This window comes from Antechinus flavipes, chromosome 2, assembly GCF_016432865.1.
Source record: "Antechinus flavipes isolate AdamAnt ecotype Samford, QLD, Australia chromosome 2, AdamAnt_v2, whole genome shotgun sequence".
NCBI lineage: Eukaryota > Metazoa > Chordata > Mammalia > Dasyuromorphia > Dasyuridae > Antechinus > Antechinus flavipes.
Genome location: NC_067399.1, coordinates 23,684,147 through 23,711,852, shown reverse-complemented (window position 1 = coordinate 23,711,852; position 27,706 = coordinate 23,684,147). Strand labels below are relative to the sequence as shown.

General features: G+C 42.0%; 1 protein-coding gene across 1 annotated transcript in view; it reads left to right on the top strand.

The window, feature by feature from the left end:
- Positions 1-27,431, top strand: part of SIGLEC1 (sialic acid binding Ig like lectin 1) — a 57,865-nt gene extending 30,434 nt beyond the window's left edge. Inside the window, exons 20-22 of the mRNA XM_051973514.1 lie at positions 1,631-1,736; positions 3,339-3,411; positions 27,113-27,431. Coding sequence (XP_051829474.1) covers positions 1,631-1,736; positions 3,339-3,411; positions 27,113-27,133 — 200 coding nt within the window. The 3' untranslated portion in view covers positions 27,134-27,431. The remainder of the gene's footprint in view (positions 1-1,630; positions 1,737-3,338; positions 3,412-27,112) is intronic.
- The last annotated feature ends 275 nt before the right edge of the window (positions 27,432-27,706 follow it).

Sequence of the window (27,706 nt, the reverse complement as noted above, 5' to 3'; positions counted from 1 at the left end):
GTGCATATCACTGCTAGGTGCTGAAAATGCAAGGTCCAAAAGAAAATAGTCTTTGACCTTTAGGAGCTTACAATTTCACTAGAAATATATGAACTCACCACAATTCAGACAGGATTACTATATCCATCTTCAGAGATGTACCAGACCTTTAAGAGGTAGGGGAATAGCTAGAACCAGAATAGAATCTAGACTAAAAATTAGCTAGATTGAGCAACTACAATCATGGGTGGGGGCAGAATACTAGACTGTAAGCTCTCAGTGGGCAGCATGATATCTCCCAGAGTGGCTAACACAGTGCTCAGCACATAAGATGTACTGATTCTATGGCACAGCTTTCTCTTGGTTCCCCTCTGACCTATCTGGCTGCTACCTCACCGTCTCCTTTGCTGAATCATTATCCATATTCTGATGCTGGTTGTGGATGTATCCCAAAGCTTTGTCCTTGGTGGCCATTTCTTCTCTTTCTAACTCTGTCTCAGTTATCTCTCTGAAAGATAAAGTTAATGTAGACGATTTTTGTGAAGGTGATGATCTCTATACTCTGTACTCATCACTCTCCCAAACTCCAGTCTCATATCTTTAAATACCACTGGGCCTCTGCCTGGATATCTGAAAACATATCAAACTCAATATGTCCAAAATGGAACTTATTGTCCTTGCTCTAAACCTTCCCTTCTTCCTAATTTATATCTCTTCCTATCACTCCAGTTCATTCTTGATCTAAGATTCATCTTCAGTTATTTCTTCTCCCTAGTTACACATATCCACTTAATTGCCAAGCCTTGTCAATTCCATCTCTCTAACATCTTTATCGTTAGACATTTCTCTAACCTTACCCAGCCACTATCTATCTATCCTTGTTTACCTTCTTCTTCTTTTTCTCTGCTCTTCCTCCTCCTTCTCCCCATCACTTTGCACTGGAAATATTGCAGCACCCTCCTTCCTAATTGGTCTCCCTGCCTCTAGTTTCTTTTCTTTGCAATCCACTCTTTATCCACATCCTCCACAAAAAATGACAGTTCTAAAGTGCCATTTACACCATGTCAGCCCTCTACTCAGAAAATTCCAGGATTCTTCCTAGGACAATCTACAGGGGCTTCTCTATTGGCATTTGGAGCCCTTTTACAGTTTAACATTGTAGCCTTATTACACACTGCTCTTCCTCACAGACTCAAGCTGACCTTATATTCAACATTCCATTTCCCACTTATGTAGCTTTGGAAAAGATCTTCCCCATGCTGGGATGTGGTCCCTCCCCATCCACTTTTTACTTCTAGCTTCCTTCAAGGCTCAGCTTGAGTATCATTTCCTATAAGGATCCATTCTGTCTCCAGATGTTGGTACCCAGTCTTCACTATCATTGCTTTGTCTGTAGTTTGCATTGACTTTTATGTGTATCTGTGATTCTTTCCCTTTATTCTTTGGCCCCTTGAAGCCCTTTGAGGGAAGAGGGCATGCTGCTTTTTGTCTTTGCATTTCCAGTATCTAGGTGTGATTTAGAGTAGACACTAAATTGATTTAAATGACAAGAAGCTAAAGATGACCTAGAAGACAATGAAGAAGATACATATGCTGGGAATGGAGAAATTAATGAACCTTCTAAATGGACTTTTTCACTTGGGTCTTACAGTTCTTGACCACTTGAACCAGTATCATCTGCTCTTTATCATCTTCATGGTGCTGTTTTGCTGCCTATTACTGCTCTTGGGTGTGGCGACCATTCACATCTGGAAAAGGTAAAACTGCCTGGAAAGGTTTCTTCTTCTCTTCTTCCTCTGGACCTCTTCTTCTTTTTGTTATTCTCCTTCTCCTCTTTCTTCTTTATCTTCTCCTTTTTCTCCTTCTCTTCCCCTCCTCTTCTCCCTTCTTTACTTCCTCCTTTTTAAAAATTTTTTTGCCTTCTCTTTCTCCTCCTCTTCCTCTTCCCTTCATCTCCTGTAGCATTAGTATAGCATTTTAATATTTGTAAAATGCTAATAAGTATCTAAAGCAAGATTTGAACTCTTATCGAGGATGACAATGAGAACTACTGCTGCTGCTGCTGGTGCTGCTGTTGCCACTGCCATTATTATAGCTACTGCTATTGCTGCTGCTATTACTGTTACTACTACTACTTCTACTACTAGTTCTATTGCATAACTATATAGTATTTTATGATTATAAAGCTCTTTATTTACATGATTTGTTCAAATTTCACAACCATTCTAGGAAGTAGAGAGAGCAGGCATCATTTCCATTTAAGAAAGGAAGAAAATCAAATTCAGATAAATCAACTCCCCTCACTGAGTTTTAAAATATAAAACAAAGGCTTTAAATTACATTGCTTCTTCCTTCCAGTTCTGAATCTATGAGCCAATTTTGAGTCTTTGAGTAAGTACATACTTACTATGTAATGTTAAATTCACTCATCTGTCTGAACATTTTTTTCCTCATCTGTAAAATGGGGATAAATGATGCCTATTTTTTCTACCTTTTTTGGCTGCAGCAACTAGGAAATGAATGATTTCTTGAAAGACCATAGTGAGGTGTGGAACAGTATCTAACTTTATTATTATTATTATTTTTTAATATTTATATGAAACTTTTCTTATCTCATTACTTTACAAATGAAGAAACTTAAGATAGAAAAAGTTAAGTGACTTGCCCAGGATTACACAGCTACTAAGTGCCTAAAGCAAAATTACAACTCAGGTCTTCCTGACTCTAGGTCCAATACTCTTACCTACTATACTCCGTACCTGCCTTTAAATTAGAACTCTCTTATATTAGAGAAACACCCCCACCCAAAAAAAAAAAAAAAGGAAAGTGTGAGATCTGACTTTTTTATGGATTTGTTTTGAATCCTGCTATCTTGCTAAAACCACTCAATGTCACAAATATTTATTTGCTAGTTCTTGGGGGTTTTCTAAGTAAGTCATCATATGGAGCGCAAATAGAGATGTTATTGTCTCTTCTAAATCTGTCATCCCATGACCAAAAGATCTCTTCCTGCTTTGGATACTTTGGTTGAGACAGGACTTCAGAATAAATCTTTTTAGTTTAAGATTCTTCTCATTCCATTATACCATCTCACCTATATTTCTCCTGCTTTCCCAAATCCCAGTGAAGATGGGGAAGGGGCAATGGACAAGTGAAGAGTTGTTTCATCTTATTCATCCCTTTCTTCTGTCTCTTTTCTGGGACAGTGTGATCTTATCTGATCTATTGGAGTCTGAGACAGAGACGACTTCTTCAATGTATATTGGTGGGGTTGGAAATGGGAATTCAGGTAGGCTAGGGAAGGTGGAGGAATGATGGCAGAAGAAAGGTAGAAAACAGTCTCACTTTTTCTCCACTAGGAAAAACCTCTTCTATAAGTTGAATGCAGATGAGAACCTAGTAGAGATGGCTTCCCAGAAAGAGAAACTTCAGGTATCTTTTTTATTTTTTCCCCTCTAGTTTGGTTGCATGTTCTTAATCCTAGTTTCCCTTTCCCGGGGCAGTCTTGAAGATACATATTTGTCAATTAATTTGATATATAGAGTTGAGGGACAGGAGTAGGACAAGAGGAGGAGGGAAGGGAATAGAGAGTAAACATCTATATAATATCTGCTAAGAAACAAGAATTGTGGTAAGTACTTTTACAGATATTATCTCAGTTGATCTTCACAACAACCCTGAGATATAGGTAAGTACTATTATACTACTGCTACTGCTGCTGCTACTACTGTTACTACTACTACTACTACTACTACTACTTCTATTGCTGCTATTACTATTGCACAACTATATAGTATTTTATGATTATAAAGCTCTTTATTTACATGATTTTATAGTTGAGGAAACTGAGGCAAACAGAGGTTAAGTGCCTTTTCCAGGGTCACACAGATGATAAGTGTCTGAGATCTGAATTTAGGTTTTCTTGACTCCAAGCCCAGTCGTCTATCCACTGCACCACTAGTGACCTTCCTATTTCCTTCAGGAGGAGAACAAAGAAAACAGGAATTCTCTTGGCAAAATTGAATAGCCACATTCTGGAAGGAGATCCTAAGACCAGAAAAAAAGAACCCATGTCTGGGGTCTGGAGTTGTTTATTCCACCCCATAAGATTTGATTTGCTCTCTTGGAGTCTTTCTGAATTCTTCCTTCTTCCTACCCATTTCCCATTCTCACCCTCCAGTTAGTTGCCAATTCTCATCATGTCTCCTACTTCCTCTTCCACACCATGTTAATCATACTAGCTTAGTCCTTCAGTACCTCTTACCTGGCTTCCTAATTTGTCATCTTGTGTCGATTACCCCTTCCAGGCAGACTTTTCTGTTTTATTCCCTTAGTCTTTAATGGATTTAGCTTTGACTATTGTATTTGTACTTGTTTGAAAGGCTCTTCTATCCCTACTTAGAATCCCTATTTAGAAAAGAACCCCGTGGATAGTAAAGTAGAGACATTGTACATCATTTTTTCTTCTCTCTACACTGGTCCAAGATGCTATGCTAATTGTTTCAGAAGATCTAACTTCAGCTGTGTCAGTACTCTGACCACTATGATAAGACAAGAGCAAGAATTTAAAGTCATAAATATTGACAAAGAAGAAAAAAAATTATCCTTCTTTGTAACTTGCTTAGAAAACCTTAGAGAACTAGCAAATAAAGTATTCATGATTTTAATAGTTCAGCAAAGTAATAGCTGCAAAATAAACCAATAAAAATGGATAGCATTTATATATAACAAAATCAATCAAAGCCCATGCTTAAGTTCTTTTTCCTTGGTTTCTCTAACACAGATACTCCCTCCCTCTGCCACCATTGCCTTTTAGTATATCATTTCCTCAGTTGCTGACACCAGAAAAATAATTATTCTTGCTTTCTGCTTTTTTAGTGATGAATTGCTCTGTTCTCAGTGAGGTTGGTCAATAGTCCTAATCCATTGTTGGGTGGTTTTTGAAATCTTTCCATCTTAGTAAAGTTCTGCCAGAATTTGGTTAGCCTTTAAGATCTCATGGAGCTATAACTAGAAATATTTGTGCTTTGGAGCAAATTCAGTTGAAGAGGGCTTCAATTCTGATTGGATGCTATTATATTGGGACAACCTATTTTCCAGAGAGCTAGGGTTGTAGTCCTAGGATTCATGCTTTCTCAAATTCCTGGGAAGAGAAACCATGGAATTATAGATTTAGGACTAGACAGAATTTAGAGAGCAATGAATTCAACTTTCTCATTTTACAGATGAAGAAACTGAGCCAATAAATGACAGTCAGGATTTGATTAGAGACTGAGTCTATGACAGAGGAGCCATTTCCTCTTTGTGAATCTTCCTGAGCCAAATGAGGAAGTGAGCCTTTATCTTAGCTCAGTGAGTGCCAAGCTCTTTCCACTGACTGGAGCCATGCCATTTTTTTTGCCTGACAGGTGGAAGAAACTGAAATCACAGAACGTGAAGGTCTTGCAAAGAAGTCAGAAGTAGCTCTCATCAGGTCCAATGAAAATACTTTGATAAATTCTGGCTTTTCCAGATCAGGTCGGGATGTCGTCCTCTAAATTAATTTCCCGAGGATCCTGGGCACTGGCTAGTGGAAATATGGGAAGGACAGAGTGTGCTCTTTTTTTGTCCATCTTTTATGGACTGTTGCTTCCAATGGGGATTCTGAAGAAAGAGTCCATAATATTATGCCCTTCCCCATCTTATTCCTCCCTTTGCTTTCCCCATTCCTCCTTCAGTCTTCTTCCCTCTTCTCTCTACTCCACAAATGTCTCTTTTACCTCTTCTCCTGGGAACTCCTGGGAATGAATGTCCATAAAAGCCTTAGAGAATTGGACAAGCTTTTAGCCTCCTATCCTTGCATATTTTCCCCTATGAGTTGTGTTTTGGGGTTTGTCCCCCAAGATAAATCATCATCATCAGTATTGGAGAAGTGGCCTGGCACTATGGAAAGAGGACTGGGTTGGAGTCAGTAAACTTCTCTGCTTGTGAGAATCTCAGAACCCATTTAAACTCTTTGGGTCTCTCTTTCCTCATCTATAAAATAAGAGCTTTGGAATGGATGATCTCCGTGGTCCCTCAGGTCAAAATATATGATCCTATGACTGCCATCACTGTGATGTTCAGATTTTGTGGAGAGAAACTACAATATTTTCCTCTGGAAAAATGGTCTTCCTGTCATTTCCGTCTCCATTTCCATCCCAGAATTTTGAAGGAAATCTTTATCTTAACCTCTGCTTCTCCAAAGGCCAGAGTATTTCTTCAATAATCAACAAAAGGTTCCCTTTGAAACCACTCTATCCCATTAACTCTGCTAACGCCCAAATCCCCATATTTCTATGAAAGGTCTTATGATGCCTGTAATGGAGTAGAAGAAAGCTTTGATGTGATGTGCAAAAATTTATCTTCAACTCCCTCTCTGCTTCTGAATAAATGTTTTTTTTTTTTTTTCCTACATCTCCCTCCTCTTTTCTGTCTCTAATTGCTTTAATTCTCCCAAGGCTACCTCCAATTTATTCAATATATACTCATTTGTGTATAGTCATTTGCACAGTGTCTTCAGACCCTGAGGCTGTCCTTGAGGAAATTTTGACCTTGAGATAAAAAATCCTGGAGGATTAAAAAATAAATCCTTCTTTGTATCCCAATACTCCATACAGTGCCTTAATTAAATTAAGTGCACTTAATTTATACTGGTTAATTGGTACATCTCAGACTGATCTCTCTTTCAGACTGGTTGTTCCTGTGTGCTCTTTGAACCTTTAAATGATTATGTATTCTTGATGCTTTCTAAGATCCCAATCTAAGGAGGTTTTGTCATTATGATCCCTTCCACTCTCATTGCCCAGCCATGATTGTGACTGCCATATAACTTTCATCAGCATCATCTTTAGAAACATCACTACCACCATCTTTACTATCCATCATTGTCATCACTATCACCTTCACCATTATCCTTATCACTATCACTATCAGAGATGTGAATTCCACAGCCATTGCTATTCTTCTCACTAGTACCACCTTAGGATGATTATGACCATCCTGATCACCATGATTATAATCATCAGTGTCATAGTGATCTATACTATTATCTATCACTGTTATCATGATCACCTTTACCACTATCCTCATCCTCATCATAATCACTACCATTAATACTACAATTTCCACCACCAGTAATGTTACCATCTCCACCACCATTATCTTTACCATCATTTCTATCTTCAGCACCATCATTAACCCATTTGTACACTCCTTCACCATCGTAACTGCCATCTTTTCCCTCACCATCAGTACCAACTTCACCATCACCACTACTATTTTCATCCTCACCATGACCTCACCATGGCTGCTTCAGCTTCATTCATTCATTAATGAATTAATTTTATTTTTGTTGTTCAGCCATGTCTGAGTCTTTGTGAACCCATTTCACTGGAATAGTTTGCCATTTTCTTCCTTAGCTCAATTTAGGTGAATGGGGTTAAGTGACAGCTAGTAAATATTTAAGACTGGATTTGAAATCAAGTTCTCCTGAATCCAGACCTCTATCCATTGAGCCACTTAATCCTGCTTCCCAGTTTGGCTCAGGTCTCCTGATGTTTCTGCTCTTCTAGAAGAGGAGAAATCAGAGGGAACTTGGCTCCCAAGTTCTTTGCAGGTAGGGCCCTCCAGGTTTTGCTTAACTACTGCATTTGCATTTCATAATTTCTGTTGAGCTTTGGTCTTTCTATCTGGAAAGCTTGAAAGTGCTCTATTCTGCACTCTTTGATTTGAAATCATTTGCTTGACTTGACTCTACTATATGTATTGTCTCCCTCCTTTAGATGTTAGCCCCTTTAGAGCAGGAACAGTCTTGTTTTTGTATTTGTATCTGAAGCTCTTAGCACAGGACTTGGCAGGCTGTAAGCATTTACTAATGAATTTTCATCCTTCCATCTAGTCATTCAGTCTTCACTGTCATTTCCATATTCATGGTCAATTGTCTCTTTGATTTTTCTATCAACTTTATTTAGCATTTATCCCCCATTGGGGCTGATCTGACACACACAGCTTCTAGACTTCTAGTCTGGGTCAGGCATAGAGAAGGGAAAATATCAAAATAAAAACAGTAAATATCTGACATCCATACATGTACTTTTTTTTTTTAAGCTCAAGGTAGATTTTAAAAAATAGTAATGACAATTAATAAATCTGTAGATCATGTTGCCCTGAGTAGAAAAGGTCCCCCTGCTTCTTATACCTCTGTTCATTTGCCATCTGTCCTCAAAGTTGGAATTGGCAGAGACCAGGTCCATGAACAGCAGAGGGCAGAGAGCAAGAGCCTCCCAAAGCTGTTATTTCCCACATTATGTAGCCAAAGTGAAGGGTGACAGAGAAGAATTGCAGAAGTTTTCCTTCCAGATGCTCTAGTGTTTATAGGGATTTCTCCTTGCTTCAGGGAGGTACTCAGGTGATGTCTCCATCTGCCTGATGTGTTAGATGGCTAATTTCAGACTCATATCGCATCTTGATACTAGTGTTGTAATTGCCCGCTAAATGGTCTTCTTGAGGGCCGATAGGTGCCACAGTGAATAGAGCACCAGCTCTGAAGTCAGGAGGACCTGAATTCAAATGTGACTTCAGACACTGGACACTTACTAGTTGCAAGTCACTTTACTCTGATTGTCTCACAAAAACAAACAAAAATAAATTGTCTTCTGAGAGTTTGTCTCTCATCATTTTGCCCATCCTTTACTTGATAGGGTAATTGAGTACCCTTGATTAGACTCAGCTGCCCTTCCTCCCTCAAATAGCTTCAATGCCATCTTATCAATGCCATCCTATTCTTTTGGACAAATATGAACTTCTTCACTTGGCATTTAAAGCCCTCCATATCTGGTTGCATCTTTCTACACAGTTAATTTCATTTTTCTCTATGTTTGTTCTCTGTCACTGATGTCAAGCTCAAAAAGAAATAAGACCACTAAATTCTAGGGCATATTGACTTAGAAAAACCACAAATTCACATTACCTCTTACATTTTAATCTTGCTCAGGCTGCACTGCCCATGTTGTTTACAGCCAGTATGCGTGACACTTCTGCTCTCTATATTAGCCCAAATATGCCTCTGGTCTCTTCCCCACATTTGTCCTTTCATCTTGCATTGTTGGATCTTTGCACAGATTTTCCTCACTTTTCATTCTCAGAATCCTCATTATCTTTCAAGACTTACTTCATGTACCATCCCTCCTCTCTAAAGTCTTTCTTGGTTGCCCCATTGTTACTGTTCCCCCCTTTTAAAGTTTTTAATGGTATTTTATTTTTCCAAATACACGTAAAGATGGTTTTCAACATTCATTTTTGTAAGATTTTGGCCCTTGAAATTATTTATTTATTTTTTTTGTGGAGCTATGTTGTATTCTAAGTAGATTGTAAGCTCCTTGAGAGTAGAGGACTGTCGTTTTTGTTGTGGTGTCCTCAGTGCTTAGCACCGTGTCTTACATATAATAGATGCTTAATAAAATTTTGTTAGTTTGCTCGGAATTGAATTTCTGACATGACTTTTCTTTTTGCTCTGAAAATCTTCCTGAAGAGATACCAAGAGGTTGGCCAAACCTTCCAAGATCATTTTTTGTTCCCCATGGAGGAAGACGTGGTTGATGACAAGGGCTATTTGTCCCAGGGTAGAATAACAGACAATAACTGGCCCAGCATCTATACGCCAGTCCATCAGTTATTAGTGAGAGTCCAGGGGGAACAGAATCTTAAATTCAGAAGGAAGCTGGAGTACCGTGTTTAGTACTGGGGAACTACACTTAAGGAACGGTGTTGACAATCTGCAAGTGTCCAGAAGATGACTAGAATGGTGAAAGGTCACAATGGGTGGAGATTGAGGGAACTTCTTTAGGAGAAGTAAAACAAAGGGTAAAACAGCAGAATAAGAGGTTGTGATTATAAGTGGAAATTTCTAAATTCAAGATCTTGGGAGTGGTGAGGTTGGAGGTATAAACACTCCAGTGTCTGGTGAGAGAGAATAATGTTGGGGATCTTGAGAATCAAATAAGCTGGGAGCTCAATCATAGTATAAAGCTGCTGTTGCTAATAATAACTAAGACATCATTTAGTCCAATCTTTTTGTTTTTCTTTTCTTTTCTTTTTTCTTTCTTTTCTTTTTTTTTTTTTTTTAAAGCAGAGGAGCTACATGAGGTTGAGAGACTCCAAAGATCCAATGATGAATCAGTGACAGAATCAAAATTAGAAGTCCAGTCTCTTGACACAGTCTTAAGTCTCTTTCCACCATACCATGGAGTACTCAGTTTATTTAATTCTGTGGTTGGTGATTAACTATTCCAGAGGACACTAGTCCCAGAAATTGAATTTCCTATAAGTCATATAAAAGGTCAAATATAAGAAGTTTGTATTGTTCTATACGTTCAGGTTGTATTGACCAAAAACATGATCTAGGAGTAGCTGGGTGGCTCAGTGGATAGAGTGCTGGGCCTAGAATCAGGCATTCAATTGGGACCTTATTCATTGTGTGACTCTGGGCAAGTCACTTAACCCTGTTTGCTTCAGTTTCCTTATTTGTCAAGTGAACTGGAGAAGAAAATGGCAAGCCACTCCGATATCTCTGCTCAGAAAACTCCAAATGGATGAAGAGTTGGACATGATTGAAATAATTGAACAACAAAAACAGGATTTTTTGATTTTGGGGGAAATATTTTTAGGTATTGTGTTGTTTTTGCGTTGTGTCCAGGCAAAGGGCTCAGCACACTATGGCGCCTCTAGCTGCCTCCTGGCAGTTGCATAGGGTTATGTTGGCAAGATGGCAGCCAAGAGGCAGTGAGCTTTCAATAGTCAGCATTGAAAGGCCCATTTGGAAGGGAAGCTGCAGGGCAACAGGCAAAGTTGAAGCGATTCAGGGGAGCCTCATTAGCATAAACTGGAAATGTCTGTGAATAGAGAGATTGCTGCTATCTTTAAAAAAAATTTGTTTTTAATTTATAAAATTGTGAAATGGCATTTGTGAAAAAGGAATTGTAAAAAAAATTTCCATAACAGTAGAAAAATAAAAATATGATTGTACATGAAACTGCAAATCTATTATGTACTATTTGTTATTCCTTTTAAATATATAATAAATTTATGATGTGGATTTTTTCTTATTTTTTTCTCCCCTTATCTCCCCTCTCCCTACCCTTACCATTAGACACAAATATGTAAAATCACTCCATCCATAATCTGTTAATCTTTCTCTGGATGCAGAAGGTTTCTTTGATTGTTCTTTTCAGTGATCTGAGTATTTATAATAGTCAAAATGACTTAGTTGCTCAAAGTTGTTCTTAAAGCAGTATTATTATTATATACAACATCCTCTTGGTTCAGGTCATTTTGCTCTTCATTATTTCATGCTAAGTCTATCCACGATTTTCGAAGATTATCGAGCTCATAATTTCTTTTAGCATAGTAGTGTTCCATTGTGATCACATACAACAATTTGCTCAGTCATTCCCTAATTGGCCCAGATTTGCTTACTCATTGCATTGTCTAAACTTTACCCATCATCCGGGCTGTTGGCTCCTGAGTCCTGCTGGGCTATTCCCTAGCATTGCTTGTTCTAGATCGGGCTATCGATTATTACTCTGGTTCTTCTCAAACCAGGGCTCTGGGTCCTGGATGTCCCGGTCAACCCTCCAGGTCAGGACGTCTTTGCAGTCCTGTGTCTAAGGTTCTTCGAGGCCCAGCATGATGGACTCTGCAGGCAGAGAATAGTTCCAAAAATCAGAGGGAAGAAATTGCTTGTTGAATGTTGCTCCATTTGGAGCCACAGCCAGCTAGCTAAGACGTTGCTTATTTGCCATGTGCCAGGAACTGTGCCAGGGGATTTGTGAGTCTATGAGCCTCCACGTGGGGTTTTCTTGACAAAGTTACTCGAGTGATTGGCCATTTCCTTATCCGGCTCATTTTACAGATGAGGAAACTGAGGCAACAGGGTGAAGTGACTTACCCAGAATAAAACAGCTACTAAGCATCTGAGGCCAGATTTGAGTTCATGGAGTCTTCCTGACTCACCTAGGCACTATGGCGCCCTTAGCTGTCCACATAGTAAGGACTACAAGAGGGCTTTACCTGCTGTCCTTGAACTTGTTCTATGTATACATCTATAGCTATACCTATCTATCTATAAACACATATGTAGATATAAATGTACAACTAGATATCAACATATTTGATTTCCTTTGTAATTCCATGCATTTTATTTTACACATTTAGAAGCATCATTCAGCGAAAAGGCTTCACCTGATGTCAGGGGGGTCCAGGACATAAAGATCTGGACCCCTGAACTCATAAAAGCCAATATCACTTGCCATTTCCTCTCTGACAGTCCCTTCCAGTGTGGGAACTGAAGGGTTTCCTGTCCTCACAGCAGACTTTCCTGGGAGCAGGGGAGAACAGGAGCATGAGGTAGTTTCTTGAAAGATTATCCCATATTTGTCTTCCTATCCCTGGCACCTAACACAGTAATTGGCACATAGTAGGAACTTTATAAGCACTTGTCTGATTGATTTTAAATAGGGCATAGGCAAATAATGATAATAACCATTGGTGATGGTGATGATGATAGCTGATAGCACTTATAGAGGCTTTAAGCACTTAATTGTGTTATCTCATTTGATCCTAAGTTGGAAAGGATCTATAAAGGGTCTTCCTGATTCCACATCCCCTGCATATGAGCCCGCAGTTCATTTAAAAGTTCTTTGGTCTTTGGTCAAGCTTATTATGAAAAAAAAAAAGGATTTTGTAAACCTTAAAATAATTGTGACCTCTCATAGAGGTAGCAAGACCAAGTCGCCTACAGGTAAGAGATGGGATAAACCTTCTCTTGTAATAGGTAATGTCTCATTGTTGTTGCTGGTTCTGAATGGTGAGGAACAGCTAGATTTATGACTAATGGATGACAGGAATCTCACTTGTTCTAAAATGTTCTTGTGGAGTATAGGCCAGTGGGGCCCCCCCCCCCCCCCCCGCCCCCAGCTTACATTTTTGGGGAAAAGCTTTTCTATGGGTAAATAAATCATGCTCTCAGCTCATGGATTCTTTGGTTTAGGGGAAAGTTGTATCTGACTACTCTGGCTTACTATATTTTCTCATGTTCTCATTCTGCTTGTGAAGCATTCTACCATTATTTGCATCAATGTTTATTGGCGATATTATTCAAAGGATCGTTTCCTTGCGTATCCTTGTCTAGTTCACGCATCAGGTTATATCACTTTCAGTGAATTGTTGTTGACAAAAGAAACCAGCACCAGATGGCTGACGATGTGGTTCGCTGCCCTCAGCTCATCTCTACTGGGCTGGCAGCTGCACGGAACAATCCTCGCGAATATTCCAGACAAGTAGGACGGGTCAGATCCTGGACTCTGTTGGTGCAGCCTTAGGGACTCAGGATCAGTTATCTGCAGAGCCCGGTGAGACACTGCAGCCTAGTGGAAGAGGAAGATAATGGTAATATAATAAATAACCACGACTCACGGATTTATTTGCGTATAATATATAAATGTGGTCAGACTGGTTGAGTCAGGCAGCTTAGGGTGGGATGCTAATGACATAATCCCCAGTGGGACCAGTTAGTTCTTTCTGCCTTGATGCTGACCAAAAACCAATTGTGTCAAGCCTTGGGTCTCATTGTCTCTGCTGGAACAGTTTCAGTTGTGCTCAGGCTGGGGGGAAGTGGCTACCCAGCAGAATTGCTCTTGGGTCATGTATCTGGGAAGGTGAGCCTCTACAGAGAACACAGAGAGAATATACAGAGTATTTCAAAATCCAGGATGTAGAACTTGAGTATGAGAGTCGATGGAAGAGTATCTGTGTTTGGACAAACAGAGAGTTGAAATCTAAACTAAGAATTTTTTTTTCTGGGATTTTTTTTTTTTTGGGTCACGATCACTAAGAATCCGCATGGGCTCTTCAAAAAAAAAAGTCATGACTGATTCTTTTTTGAATACAGGGTTATTAGGCTGATAAAACAAGGAAATGAAAGACATGATATAGTAGGGTTTTCGCAGATGATTTGGCAAAGCTTCCCATGCTATTTTTGTGAGCAAGATGAAGAGATGTGGGCTGGATGATAGTAAACTCAGGTGAATTCAGACTTGGTTGAGGACCTGAGCTCAAGAAGCAACGAGCGATGACTAAATGATAGTTGGTGTGAAAAAAACACTCGGGTTTATAGGGGACAACAAATCCAATGTGACCAATAGATTTTTTGCCTGTGAATTCAAACTTAGGGTGTACTGGGGGGCCAAAGGAGGGAGATGATAGATCCTTTGGACTTGGCAGCTAATCAAAAAGCATTAATTAAGTGCTTTTTCTTATGTATCATGCCAGTGCTGGGGATGCAAAGAAAGGCAAAGTCAGTTTCTGACTCCATCTTAACGGAGAGAAAGCATGTCAATAGCTAGATGCAGCCAGGATATGTAAAGAATAGAGGTCATGTAACCCTGGAAGAGAAGATCCTAGTAGCTGAAGGCAGAGCTGGAGGGAAGGCCACCTATGGTGGGGGAGGTTGGAGCTGAGTCTTAAGGAAAGCTAAAGGTGTGGGCGTGCAGAGAGAGCATCAGGCTATGGAGGATAGCCAGGGCAAAGACACAGAGGGAGGATGGAGTGTTATGTGATGGGGATAGCTAGAAGGTCAGTGTAACCAGAACATCCAGGGTGTGGAGGAGAAAAAAGTAGGAGAAGATTAGAAAAGGTAGGAGAGATCCAGGTCATGAAGAGATAAGGATTTATCTTTGACTCTGGAAGTAATAGGGAGCCACTAGAGTTTATTGAGGAGGAGGATTGCATGGTTATGGAGTTACAGGTACTATAGTGCTCAGAGCGTTCAGGCCAGGAATCAGGAAGACTCATTTCCTGACAATAACTAGGTGTGTGACCCTGGGCAAGTCACTTAACTTTACTTGCCTCAGTTTCCTCATCTGTCAGATGAGCTGGAGAAGGAAATGGCCAACTACTCTAGTGTCTCTACCAGGAAAATCCCAGATGGGGTCACAAAGAGACAGACACAACTGAAACGACTGAACAACGATATGAATGGAGAAGGCTACATGGACAAATAGATATATACACATATAAATACATATGAAGGATGTGTGTATTGATATGAAAATACTAATGAATTGGACTGTGGCATGTGACTAAGCAGTCTAGAATGACATTAAGGATATGAGTGTGGGTTCCTGTGGTCCCCTTGACAGTGAGAGGGAAGTACTGAGGTTTATTTTGGGGAAAGATAATAAGTTTAATTTTGTCCACGTTAAGTCTGTGACATTTAGTCTGAGGACAAAAGATGGTCATGTGGGACTTGAACTCTGAATATATAGATCTGTTGGATATATAGATCCGGAATCACCTGAATACAGATAACAATTAACTCTGTAGAAAGCTAATGAGACACACTAGTGAGACAGCATCCAGCAAAAAGAGAAGAGGGCCTGGGACAAAGGCTTGGAGGCCATCCATGATTAGCAGGTATCGTCAGAACAATAATGGAGATGAGGAGGATGGTACCAGCTAACATTTACATAGTTTACAATGTGCCAGGCACCGTGTTAAGTGCTTTACTAATATTAATGTCATTCACTTTTCACAATAATCCTGGGAGGCAAATGCTATTATTATCCCCGCTTTGCCGATGAAGAAACTGAGGCAAAAGGGGTTCATTTACTTGCCCAGGGTCATATAGAATCATTTGAGGGTGGATTTGAATTCAATCCAGACCAGTCCCTCAGTGCAGCACTGCGGTTAGTTCTCAGTGTTCAGTGTCCAGGGCATTGGGATCAGGAAGGCGAATGGACACATTTTACTAAGTGACCTTTGAAGGTATTTCCAGATCTGAGATTCAGGCAATAAAGAGCTTTCCTCATGACCTTGCATCTTGGCAGGAGCCTCCTGATCACGGCCATTGTCATTATCATCGCGCCATCATTGTTATGTCGCCATCTTGCTCGTCACCATTGTTATTTTCATAATTCTCACTATGACCATTGTCATCACCCCGCATCTTTAAGGGTTCCACGTGTGACGGCCCCGCATAGTTACCTGTCGTCTTCCTCTTCTTCCACGTGATGAAAACCACGGCCCAGCTCACCAACAGGGTGACAACTGCCAGGATGCTCAGGACCACATGCCGAGGCCTTATCCGAGGGGGCTTTTCTGGCACTGGGAGAAATGAAGGGCAGCAGAAAAGGGGGGTAGAAATCTTGACTTCAAGCAATGGTCAGTGTAATCAGAGAATCAGAGATTCAGAACTGGAATCCTGCCCTTGGGTGAAGTTAGAGAAGCTACCGCCAAGGTATGGCCTCCTGGGGATGGGCTAGATCATTTTGGGTGGGAGACTCACCGGGATACACAGCTGGACTCTCGAGCTCACGGTGCTCCACCACACAGGTATAACCTGGCTCCATGTCCCTTGACTGGAGCTTGAGGGTGATTTGGAGGTAGAAAGTAGCATCAATGTTGGGCAAGATGCCGCTGGAGCTCTCCTGCCCCCACGTCACCGGCTGCTCATCCTTCTCCCAGCGCAGCAGGATAGAACGGGGGTAGAAGCCTCTGGCTGTGCAGGAGAGGCTGACGTTGCCATCAGGAGTGTCACGTTGGGACACGGTCACTTCTGGGGGCACTGTGGGCAGAGGACAGTACAGAGCGCATCACATCTAGCACTATCTGGACACTGAATCTTTCCTCATCTCTATCCCCTTTTCCCACCCTGGCCTCCTTGTTGTCCTATTTCCTTCCATATTAACTGAGATTCAGTCAAGCCGTGACTTCCGGACCTTTCATCCTATTGTCCTTACTTACTGATTTGCCGAGTACTATATCTAAAAAACCCCAAGAAAAGACATTTATTAGTACTCCCCTTAGAAAGATGCAATTTCATCTAGGGCAGAGACTGTTTTTATTTAGTATTCTTATCTCCATTTTCTTATTCAGTGCCTTGTACCTAGTAGGTGCTTAATTATTGCTTGGATTATATTGATGATAATTTGCCATCAGGAGATATCTAAATCAATCACTAAACAGCCACAACACATTAAGGTAAGTTATACCAAAGACTATTTGAAGCTATAATACTTAAGAAGACCCTTGACTTCATCACTGTGGGTCCCCTGAACATCTTAACACCTATAAGTGGACAGGATCTCCTGGGTTCATTTAAAAAAATGACCAAACAAGCAAAATCAGCCAGTGACTATCTCTCTAGTGATGTGTTACGATTCTTACAAGGTGCTAAGTCACTGGGATTGACAGGACTCTGGGAGATTCACAAGTCAGGAACCCACAATCCCACTCTCTCGGAGGAGGACTCAACCTTTGAGTTCACACCTCTAAAAGAGCATATAAAAGGGCAAGCCCCCTGGGAGCCTTAGCCAGGAGTCAGTTGGGGAGATTGAGAAGCCGGGATTTGGAAGAAGAGTGGCTGAAGCTGAAAGAGGCAAAGGACTAGCAACAGGAACTCTCAGAACCAAGGAAAGCTAACCGGGCTATTTTGGAAGAAACAATAAAGGACTAGACTTTAATCCCTGACTGCATTTGAGGTGATTATTACTTTGAATTGAACCTAAGGCTGCCTCTAGAAGCCCCCAAGAAACCTGCTCCCAGAGAACATTATACTTTAGAGAAGAGAACATTACAGTGATGGATAACTCCGCCTTTAGCTAGGCTGCTGCTCAGAGACAGAGCTCATCCTTGGAGGCAGGTGGTGGTGGTGCACTGGATAGATTCCCCATCTTCCTGAATTTAAACCTGACCTCAAACACTTAGTAACTGGGAAATCCTGAGCAAGTCACTTAACCTCTGTTTCCCTCAATTTCCTAATTTGAAATAATTATAGCAGCTCCCTTGAGGAACTGTTTTGAAATCAAAGGAGACCCAGTGTCACAGACTGTGGCCCATAACAGATGCTATATAATCTCAATTCCTTCCTTTCTCCCTTGGGTTGACACTGGATGCTTTCCCAGTTTGTGATGCTAAAATGCCGCTTTTTAAATCCTGATTATGTATTTGAATAAAATACCCAGCACAGTGTCCCCTTCTTCAAAGAAAGAACAGTCCTCCCCATCTCTCTGGGGCTGACTTTGCACTGTGACCCTAACCTAGAGCTCTAGACTGCCGGCTTCTACACAGATGCCCTCAGTTTGGATCTCCCGGAGGGCGAGAGGTCTCACCATTATCCCGGACGTTTGAGTAGCGTAGGATTTTCCTCATTGGCTGGATACAGTAGTCCTCCAGGTAGCGCTTCATCTTCTTGGAGCAGGAGATCTTTTCTAAGAGGGGAAGGATGGGTTTAGCCTCGAGCTTCTTGGCCACCCAATGGCTTATCTGCTCATCCATCTGGAGGAAATCCTCCCCATCCACAGCGTACCAGATGCGGCTGCTCACATGGATGTCTCGGTCCAGGTGACAATTGTGCCAAATCTGGACTGTGTGGTTCCCTGAGAGAGCAAAGGGTTCCTTTGAGGACAAAGCCAGGGTGAGTAGTAGAATGAAAGGGCCATGGTGGGGGGGGGGTTGTCTTTTCATTATAGAAGGGCTTAATACAGGTGCAATGGATTGGGAGGATGGGAACCTGAAGGAGAGTCCCTGCCTTGTGGGCCTTATAAGGAGAGAGATGACCTTTGTTAAGGTTGTTAGTGACCTATGTCAGATTGAATGTTTCTGATTTTTAAGGCGATGAGAGCGTTGCTATCCTGTTTTCTCTATAACATTCCTATTCTCTCACTAATCTTCCATCTCTTCTTATTTACCTCTTTTATTCCTTATCTATTTCTTTGTTGCCTACACACACACACACACACACACACACACACACACACACACACACACACACACGCCCTACCTCCCCACCCTGGATCTGAGGATCCATTGTCTTAGCTCTGTTCCCTTCATCCACAAACAACAAAACTGCCTCAATTGATGGATGTTCCTCCTTCCTTCCCTCTCTCTCCTAAGCCTCTGTCCTTTGGATTTTATCATTCAACTGAAGCCGCTCTCTTCATCTCAATTGCCAGATTTAATGGCCTTTCTCAATCCCTTGATCTTTTGTGGTCTTTGACCTGTCTGGTCACTCTCTTTTCCATGGCTTCCTCTCTGGGGGTGGGTGAGACGTCTTCCTCTTGTTCACCCCCAATTCTTCCTCCAAGTCTTACCCAATAACTTTGGCCCTTTTCTCTTCTCCCTTTATCTAAGCTAGTGATTTCACCAATTCCCATAGATTCCAATATCCTTTCTATGTAATCTGTCTCCTGCTCTCCAGTCTCACGTCTGTAATTGCCTATTGGACATCTTGAACTGGATGTCCCAGAGATATTTCAAACTCAACATATCCAAAGCAGAATTCATTATCTTTCCCCTCTAAACTCTTCTTTTCTCCTAGCTTCGTTATTGTCAAAAGTCCCATCATCCTCTCATTCACTCAGGCTCACAACCTAGGGATTATTCTCAATTTTTTCTTGCTTCCATTTTACAAATTTAATCTGAAGACGCCACAAGGTCTCACATATGTTCCCTGTTCTCTATTCACACCATTATCCAATATAAACCCATCACCTTCTTCCCAGACTACAACATTAGCTCTTTGGCTCATGTTTTTAACTCAAGGGACTTCCCATTCCAGTCCTTACTTCATTCAGCTGATATTCCTAAACTTTCGATATGTTCTTACTCAATAAACTTCAGTGGCTCCCTTTTACCTTCATGATCAAATTAAAATATTCTGGTTTGTAAGGCCTTTTATAATTTTACTTCTTCCTATTTTCCCTGGTTTCTTATATGTTATTATTCCCTCCATGTATTATGTGATCAGCAACACTGGTGTACTTGCCTTTATGCCAGAAATGCTCTTCTTCCTCACCTCTGTCTCCCAGCTTTCTTGGCTTTCTTCTAGACTTAGTTCAGATCTCAACTTTCCTTTCCCAGTACTTCCTATTCCCCACCTCCATTACCCCTCACCGTTAGTATCTTTCCTCTCAGATTACTGACTCTTTTCTTTCTACATTTTGTAAATCTGTTTGTACATTGTCTCCCTCATATGACCTTCGAGGTTAAGAAATTTTGTTTTTTGCCTCTGTACCTCTATCTCTTAGCATAGGGCCCTCCTGCCACATAATGTGCACTTATTATATGCTTACTGCCTGCCTGCCTGCCTATACCCCATTTATTCCCACGTGTTCCTTGTTTGGAGAGGAGACATCTCATTCACTGATTGATTGTGTGGACAAAACTCTTCAGATCAGCCATTATGTAAGAACAGAAAGCAACCTCCTTCTGCAGCCCATGAGCTTGCTAAACCATTCAATAGAGGGAAAATCATAAGTCATCTGGGGACCTGTAGTCAGGTGGGATAGCCTAAGAGTTAGGGAACATTCATTCAGAGACTGGTTATTTTTCAATAGATATTTCTTCTTTTCTCTTTTAAATAAACTAGCAGGAAAACACACTCATTACACATGGGATATAAATCAAGCATCAAGATTCAGTAGCCATATGAGAAGAAAGGGGGCTTTCTAGATGGGAATAAAGGTCAGCCCGTTTCTAAGCTTAGGGATGAGAAGATATTGATGATTTCTGCTGGGGTTCAGTGACTTGTTCTGCTGAAAGCAGAGAACCTTGGGTTTGTTCTAAGAAGTAGAGCTGGGACCCTGGGACACTGATGTTGTTTAGCGGGGATTAAGGTTTAGGGCATTCAGGTTCTCTGGCTCATGGCACAGGAGACGTTGACCCCTGGACACTTACCTTAATGATGTGACTTCATAGATTTGGACCCTTAAAGTCCCAGGGGGGAAAGGACAAATAAGAACGAGAGCAGTGGAGGACAGGGCAGACTTACTTCGACCCAAAGTATCATTCTGAAACCAATTCTGGAGGGCCCAAAGATACTCAATTTCACTGAATATCAGCGTTTGCTGTCTGTCTTCAATGAAATCGGCTCCCAGGGCGTGGGAGACCCAGGCCTCCTTGATCACCAGCTGCTGGTGCTTTTTGTCATAGAAGGCGATCTCCACGTCATCCACGTAGCTGACCAGGATGAAGTCCAAGAGAGTCTTGGTCGTACCCATCGCAGTAAAAAAGATCTCGTGCCTGTGAAGGGCTGAGAGAAAGCCAAGGAGAGAATGAAGAGAGATTTAATCAGACGTCATGGCTCCCACTGTCAGGAGGCTAACTGGGGTTAGACAGGCTGGGCAGCTTTCCTGGGCCAGGGGCAGCAATCCGGAAGGGGGCCTGGTGCCCGCCAGTTAGGGCCTCCCACCCAACTGCAGACAGCAGCTCCCAACAAGGTCCACTTTTGCCTTGATGATGTGACTAGGGTGTCTCCCAGGACTTTGTGTTTTGGTACTGAAGATTTTAACATGAGAACTGGAGATGGGCCCGGGGGTTAGAGGAGGTAGGATCGGGGAGGAAACAGCAAAAGGAAGAGGGGCAAATGCCAGTGCTTCTGTCTGCCAGGGCGGCGAGCCACTGCTTTATTTAAGCAGGGAAGGGGACATAACTGTAACTCTTGTACCAAGGACTGGCCCTTCTCAATTCTGTAGATACAGAAGGTTGTATGGATCAAGGACAAAAAGGGACAGACTCTGTGTGCGGGATGGTGGCCTGCCCAGGACTGGCCTATTTTCTGCTGGCATTATTTTCCTCATGAAGGAGATCTTGGGGACCCAGGGAGCTCAGTTGTGTGGAGCTTGTGTGCCACAGTTGGGCTAACTTCCTAATTGCTTTGCCTGCTGCTTCCATTTTCTCCCACTCCATTTTACTCTTCACCTAGCTGACAAAGTGATTTACCTGAAGTGCAGCTATAAGCTTGTCATTCCCCTCCTCAAGGATTATAGTGGCTGCCTATTGCAGTGGGCCAGAAGGTGGAATCAGATCCTGGAAACCAATTAAAGTTGGCACGAAGAGAAGCTTTTTTCTGTCTCTCTATCTCGATCTTTCTCTCCTGTCTCTGTTGGTCTCTGTCTGTCTCTGTCTCTCATCTCTATTTCTGTCTCTGTTGGTCTCTGTCTGTCTCTGTCTCTCATCTCTATTTCTGTCTCTGTTGGTCTCTTATCTGTCTCTGTCTCTGTCTCTCTCCTGTCTCTATTTCTGTCTCTGTTGGTCACTGTCTGCCTCTGTCTTTCTCTTGTGTGTATCTCTCTGTGTATTTCTCTCTGTCTGTCTGTCTTTGTGTCTCTTTGTTCCTATCTTTTTCTGTGTATTTCTCTGTGTCTCTGTCTTTTATTTTGTTTCTGTCTCTCTGCCTCCCTCTGTATCTCACTTTTTCTCTCTGTTTTTGTCTCTCTCCTTGTTTCTCTCTCTCTGTTCCTGTCTCTGTATCTTTCTGCATCTCTCTTTGTCTCTGGTTCTTTCTGTGTACCTCTCTGTGTATCTCTCTTTCCCTTTCTCTGCTTTACTCTGTGTATCTATCTCTATATGTCTCCCTCTGTATCTCTCTTTTTCTTTCTCTTTATATTTTTTAGTCTGTCTTTCCCTCTGTTTCTGATTCTTTCTCTGTCTTTCTGTCTCTCTCCATTTCTCTTTGTGTCTCTTTGTCTCCATTTCTTTCTTTCTCTTTCTCTCTGTCTCTGTCTCTTCCCACTTCTTTGCAAAAACCAGAATAGTTGAAATGTTTTAAACAGGTATTTATTTCTGATAATTTCAACTTTCTGTAAGAGGAGGAACAACCTGAACCCCGAGTCTGAGCAATAAACAGGAGCTGATATGAGAGGAATGGGGAAAGCGGGAGACAGTGACATCTTTGAGCTTGTAGTAGCTAGGAAGGGGGAATTTGAGTTTGATTTGACATGTGCCTCAGACTTGGAAGAGAAATTATAAAAATTCAGACAAGACAGAGGCGAAATCCCATAATTCAGTACTCTGCAGGGAAAGTTGTCTCCAGAGGGATGGGACACCCTTAAGAATGAAATTATGTTTATCCTCTAATATATTTACCATGTATTGGTCAACCTGCCATCTAGGGGAGGGGGGGGAAGGAGGGAAAAAATTGGAACAAAAGACTTGGCAATTGTCAATGCTGTAAAATTACCCATGCATATAACTTGTAAATAAAAAGCTATTAAAATCTAAAAAAAATGTAATTATGACAAAACATTCAACTTATTTCAATGAGAAAGGACGGGGAACTTTTTTGGTGGTTTCATGATGTAACACTGAGATTGAGGGAAAGAAGCCAGCAAGAGTCTCCTGGAAGCTGACACATTAAAGCCACCCAATATCTACCCAACGAGTACATTTCAGACACAAAAGTTACATTCTATGGACTCAGTTGTGCTCAGACTTCCACATCCCAGGAATCTCTTTATACTCTTAAAAATTATTATAGACCTTCCAATGAGTCTGAATTTATATGGCCTTTATCAACATTTGCCATATTAGAAATCACCCTATTAGATATTAATTAGACATTAAAATATTTATCATATCATAATTGAGATATAAATATTAGAAATGTTATTATTACAATAGTTTTGACCTCAAGAAGCCCCTGAAAGTAGCTCAGAGACTCTCAGGGATCCCTGGACCACATTTTAAGATCTGTTGCACCAACCTATCAGTTTTTCTGCCTTTATCTTTTCAGCTTTAGAAAACATAATAGCTCTGTTGGAAGGGGGTCAAATTAAATAATATAGGCAAAATACCATATTATCATCATCATCATCGCCACTGCCGCTATCATCGTGATCATCATCCTAATTTCTTCAAGTCTCACCCACGTGAAGCCTTTCCCAGATCTCCCGGCTGCTATAGCATTCCCCCCACGCTGCCTGGTAGCTTGTTTTGTGAATGGTTATGATAAAATATCTCTCCCAGTTAGAGCATAAACTTGATGAAGTCAGGAGGAATCATTTTGCTTTTGTTTTTGTATCCTTAACATCCAGCACATAGTAGGTCCTTCATCAATCCTTTTGGATTGTTTGAGATTATTTTCAGTTCAAGCTTTTTGATTCTGTAATTCTGTGATCAAAGAGATCATTCTTTGATCATTCACTAAAGAGGGCTTGGGAAGTGACAAGGGCACTCCCACTCAGTGTGTGTTGGCAGAAGGAAGGCTCCAGCTCTGAGCCCCGGGATCCATCAGGAGAGCTGCTGCCAACAGAGGTGCAGAAACAGGAGGGTAACCGGAGGATGACCCCTTTCTTCCTTGGGCTTTTTCCTCCTAGAGACAGACAGCCCTGTTCCCCAAGTTTGAGTGAGCTCTAGTCAGCATTGCCCAAAGCCCCCGTGTGTTTGATGCTAGCTAGGCTCCGTGCCCCATATAGAACAGCCCTGGTATAGAAAAACAACCCAATGCCAACTCTAAACAAGGCGAGTCAGGAAAAATTGCTGTTTCCCAACACAAACTTGCTTTTTTCCTCTTGTGCCAAGGTTGGAGGTGCCCCCTTGCCAGCCAAATTCATACCTCAGGAACTAATGGACACATATTATATTCTCTCACTTCCCCAGTAGCTTCACATTCATTCTTGTAGTCAGACCCCCAACTCACCTGCCTCAGTTTCCCTCATGGCAAACACTCCCATAATGCACAGCCAGAATGAGAATGACTCCCTTCCTGGTTTCTGACTCTTCATCCTGTAATTGCTTGACTCCCTCAAGCTCTGACCCCCAAGCTCTGTACTGCCTGTGGTACCCGAATGGAAACTATCTCCCTGTGCCCCATCCCCACCCTGCGGGGACTGGTTCCGCCAAATCCTGTTCTCCCATAGGTCTCAGACAGGCATCGGTCTCCAGGCAGAAGCTGACCCTTCCCGGCAGAGACAAGAACAGAAGTGAAATCGGGTCTGTGGTAAAGTCAGGAAACCCCACGGTGGGCGCCTCGCCAGGCTCCCGGGCCAGGGCCACACTTGGCAATCTCCGAATTGTTTGGATTAAGCTGGATCCAAACAGTGATTGGTGAGGTAGACAGAGCCCTACATGGGAGAGCTCCTGCCCTGATGGAAGCAGCGGAGCCTCTTCCCCATGGAACCGGGATCTGACTGGAGAGACAATCCCTCCCGGAAGTACTTTTCTCATGGGAGATAAGGTTTTACCTGAGGAGGAAATCCACAGCCTGAAACTGGTTTTGTACTGGTCTCCACCACAGTCTCCCAGTTCACAAGGACTTGATTCCTGCCAGGGAAAATGCACTTTGATGCTACCTCAAGGGCTAGGTGGCGCCGTAGTGCATAGAGGGCTGGCTCTGGACTCAGGAAGACTTTTTCCCAAGTTCAAATCCAGCATCAGACTCTTAGTGGGGTGAGCCTGGGCAAGTCATATACCCTGTTTGCCTCGTCCCTCATCTATAACATGAGCTGGAGTAGGAAACGGCAAACCGCTCCGGTATCTTTGCCAATAAAACACCCAAGAGGGTCACAGAGAGTTGGACTGAGCAAGAACAGCAAACTCCTTAAATCCCACCACCTTTATTCCACTTCATCTATACACGGGGCTAGTCACACCTTGCATGTCCCACAATCATTCCGTGCCCTGAATTAGCATGGGGATGTCCCCCTGTCTGACCATACTTCCCATCATTCCATTTCTACCTGTTTCATCTCTCCCAAACCTACCTTCTGTCCTGGTCACTCCTGGCATCCCCTGTAGCCATTAGTACGTTCTCTGTTCTGGCTTCCTTCCCAATTTTCACTTTATATCTTGCCATTCATCTCTTTATCCTTTGATGCTTGTGAATCCATTGCCCTCTTGTTTCTACAGATGGAAACCCACGCCATGCATTGTCTTCTCTGCTCTTACCTGCTGCTGAGCAGGTTGGGAAAAGTCCCACACCCATGCTAAGTTACCCCTACAGCACCTAAGCAATCTTTTTATTCCTCCCTAATTGGTTCTGAGACTCCCTCACACAAAAAACTGTTCCAAAGATTCTCTTTTCTCAATGTGCCACCCCCCCCCAACTTTCCTTCTTCTTCCCCTCTCCACTGAGAAGTGAGATTGACATTATATATCACTCTCTCATTTCCTCCAGCCTCTAATAATGAGGTTCTTCTCTTCACCACCAAGAACACTTGATCCCATCCTACCTCATTCCCCAAATTTCTCCAGCACCATTGTTCTCCCACCCCTCTCTTTGTCTTCATATTTCCTGTTTCCTTCCTTACATCCTTCAAACAAAATAAAATTCCCCTTCATTCTCAAAAAACCCAAAAAACCCTTCATTAGACCCTACTATCACCTTAAGACATTATCTAATAATTCTCTTTCCTTTTTCAGTTAAAGTCTTAGAAAAACAACCTGCTCTTATTGTCTCCATTTTTCTCTTCTATTATTTGATTTTCAGCCTTCTGCCATCTGACTTCCCACAACAATGGCAATCACTTCCAAAGCTTTTGGGTTTAAGATCCTGGGCTGTTTCCCCCAGAATCTGAAGGGAGATGGTGTCCAGGATGGTTTGATTTGCCTGACACATCATCCTTTTGTCTCTTCCACTGTTACATCAGTTAGGCTGTCCGGCCTGTGTTTGGCCTTTGGGAGACAGCTGGGGATCTCTGGTCCCTTCTCCCTAAGGGCTGTCTCCCCAGATAATGACCATCAGCCATTGGCTAGAAGCAGGGACCTGTGATCCGGGGGGCGCTACCATTCCCAGTGTACAATCTTGTTGAGTTTAAGACGTCTAGTCCGAGATGTCTAATGGTTAGTTGGAGATGAGGCTGGAGTTCAGAAAAGAAGTTAGGGCTGAACAAATACACTTGAGAATCATCTGCATAGAGATTATAGTTGAATCCACAGATGAGGCTACCAAGTGAAATAGTGTAAAAAGAGAAGAGAAGGGGATCTAGGACAGAGGCTCAGGAGACATTCACATTGAACAGGTGTGATGTGGATAAAGATCCAGCAAGGAGAAGACAGGTATCATTGGAAACGAGAGAACGAAGCTGTGAAAGTCTAGAGAATATCAGCGAGAGAACGGGAAGGGCAGTTTCAAAGGCTGCTCTTTGCTCTCCGCTCACACACTTACTCCCTGGGTTCAGGCCCTCATTGCCTCATACCTGGATGGCTGAAATAGCCTGCTCATTGGTCTCCCTGTCTCGACCCTCCCCCTCCTCCAAGCCACTTTCCACGGAGTGGCCAAAGTCATTTCCCAAACTATAGCCTAGCTCCTCTTCCATTCTGTGCTTCTTTCCCTCTGTAGGTGATCACACAACAACCATGAGCAGTGGACTTTGCCCCGGTGGCTCCTAAAGAGTTTGTGAGTTCCCTGATCCCACAAATTTTCTTGGGAGCTGGAGAAAGTCACCACTTCCTCTTCTTTGGAGAAGACAGCCCCCTTCCAGAGGATGTCAACCCATGTTCCAGCTTGCCGCAAGACATACATTGACCTTGATGGAGCTGTTCCAAGTCCCAATTCCATGTTCACACATAAGGAATAAGAAGACAACCTAGAACCAACCTGGAAATCCCTTTAAAGTCTATTGAACTGGCAGGGAAATAAAATACAAGTAAACAACATGCTTCTTTTTGGTTCAGTGGTTCTCTTAACAACAGCTTTCTGCCCTGGCTTCTTCAAATTCTTTAGTGTGGGGTCAAAAAATATCGGCCTACTGAGCATGTCACTGTCTTGCAAGTGTGTGTGTGTGTGTATTACTGAGTTAATTAACCCTCTTACATTGTACCATAACACTTTATTTACCACTCCTTATTGGAGCGCATGGAAGAAATAGCTAACTGGCTAGATAAAGCATTCATTAAGTACTTAGTGTATGGTATATACTAAATCTATATCAGA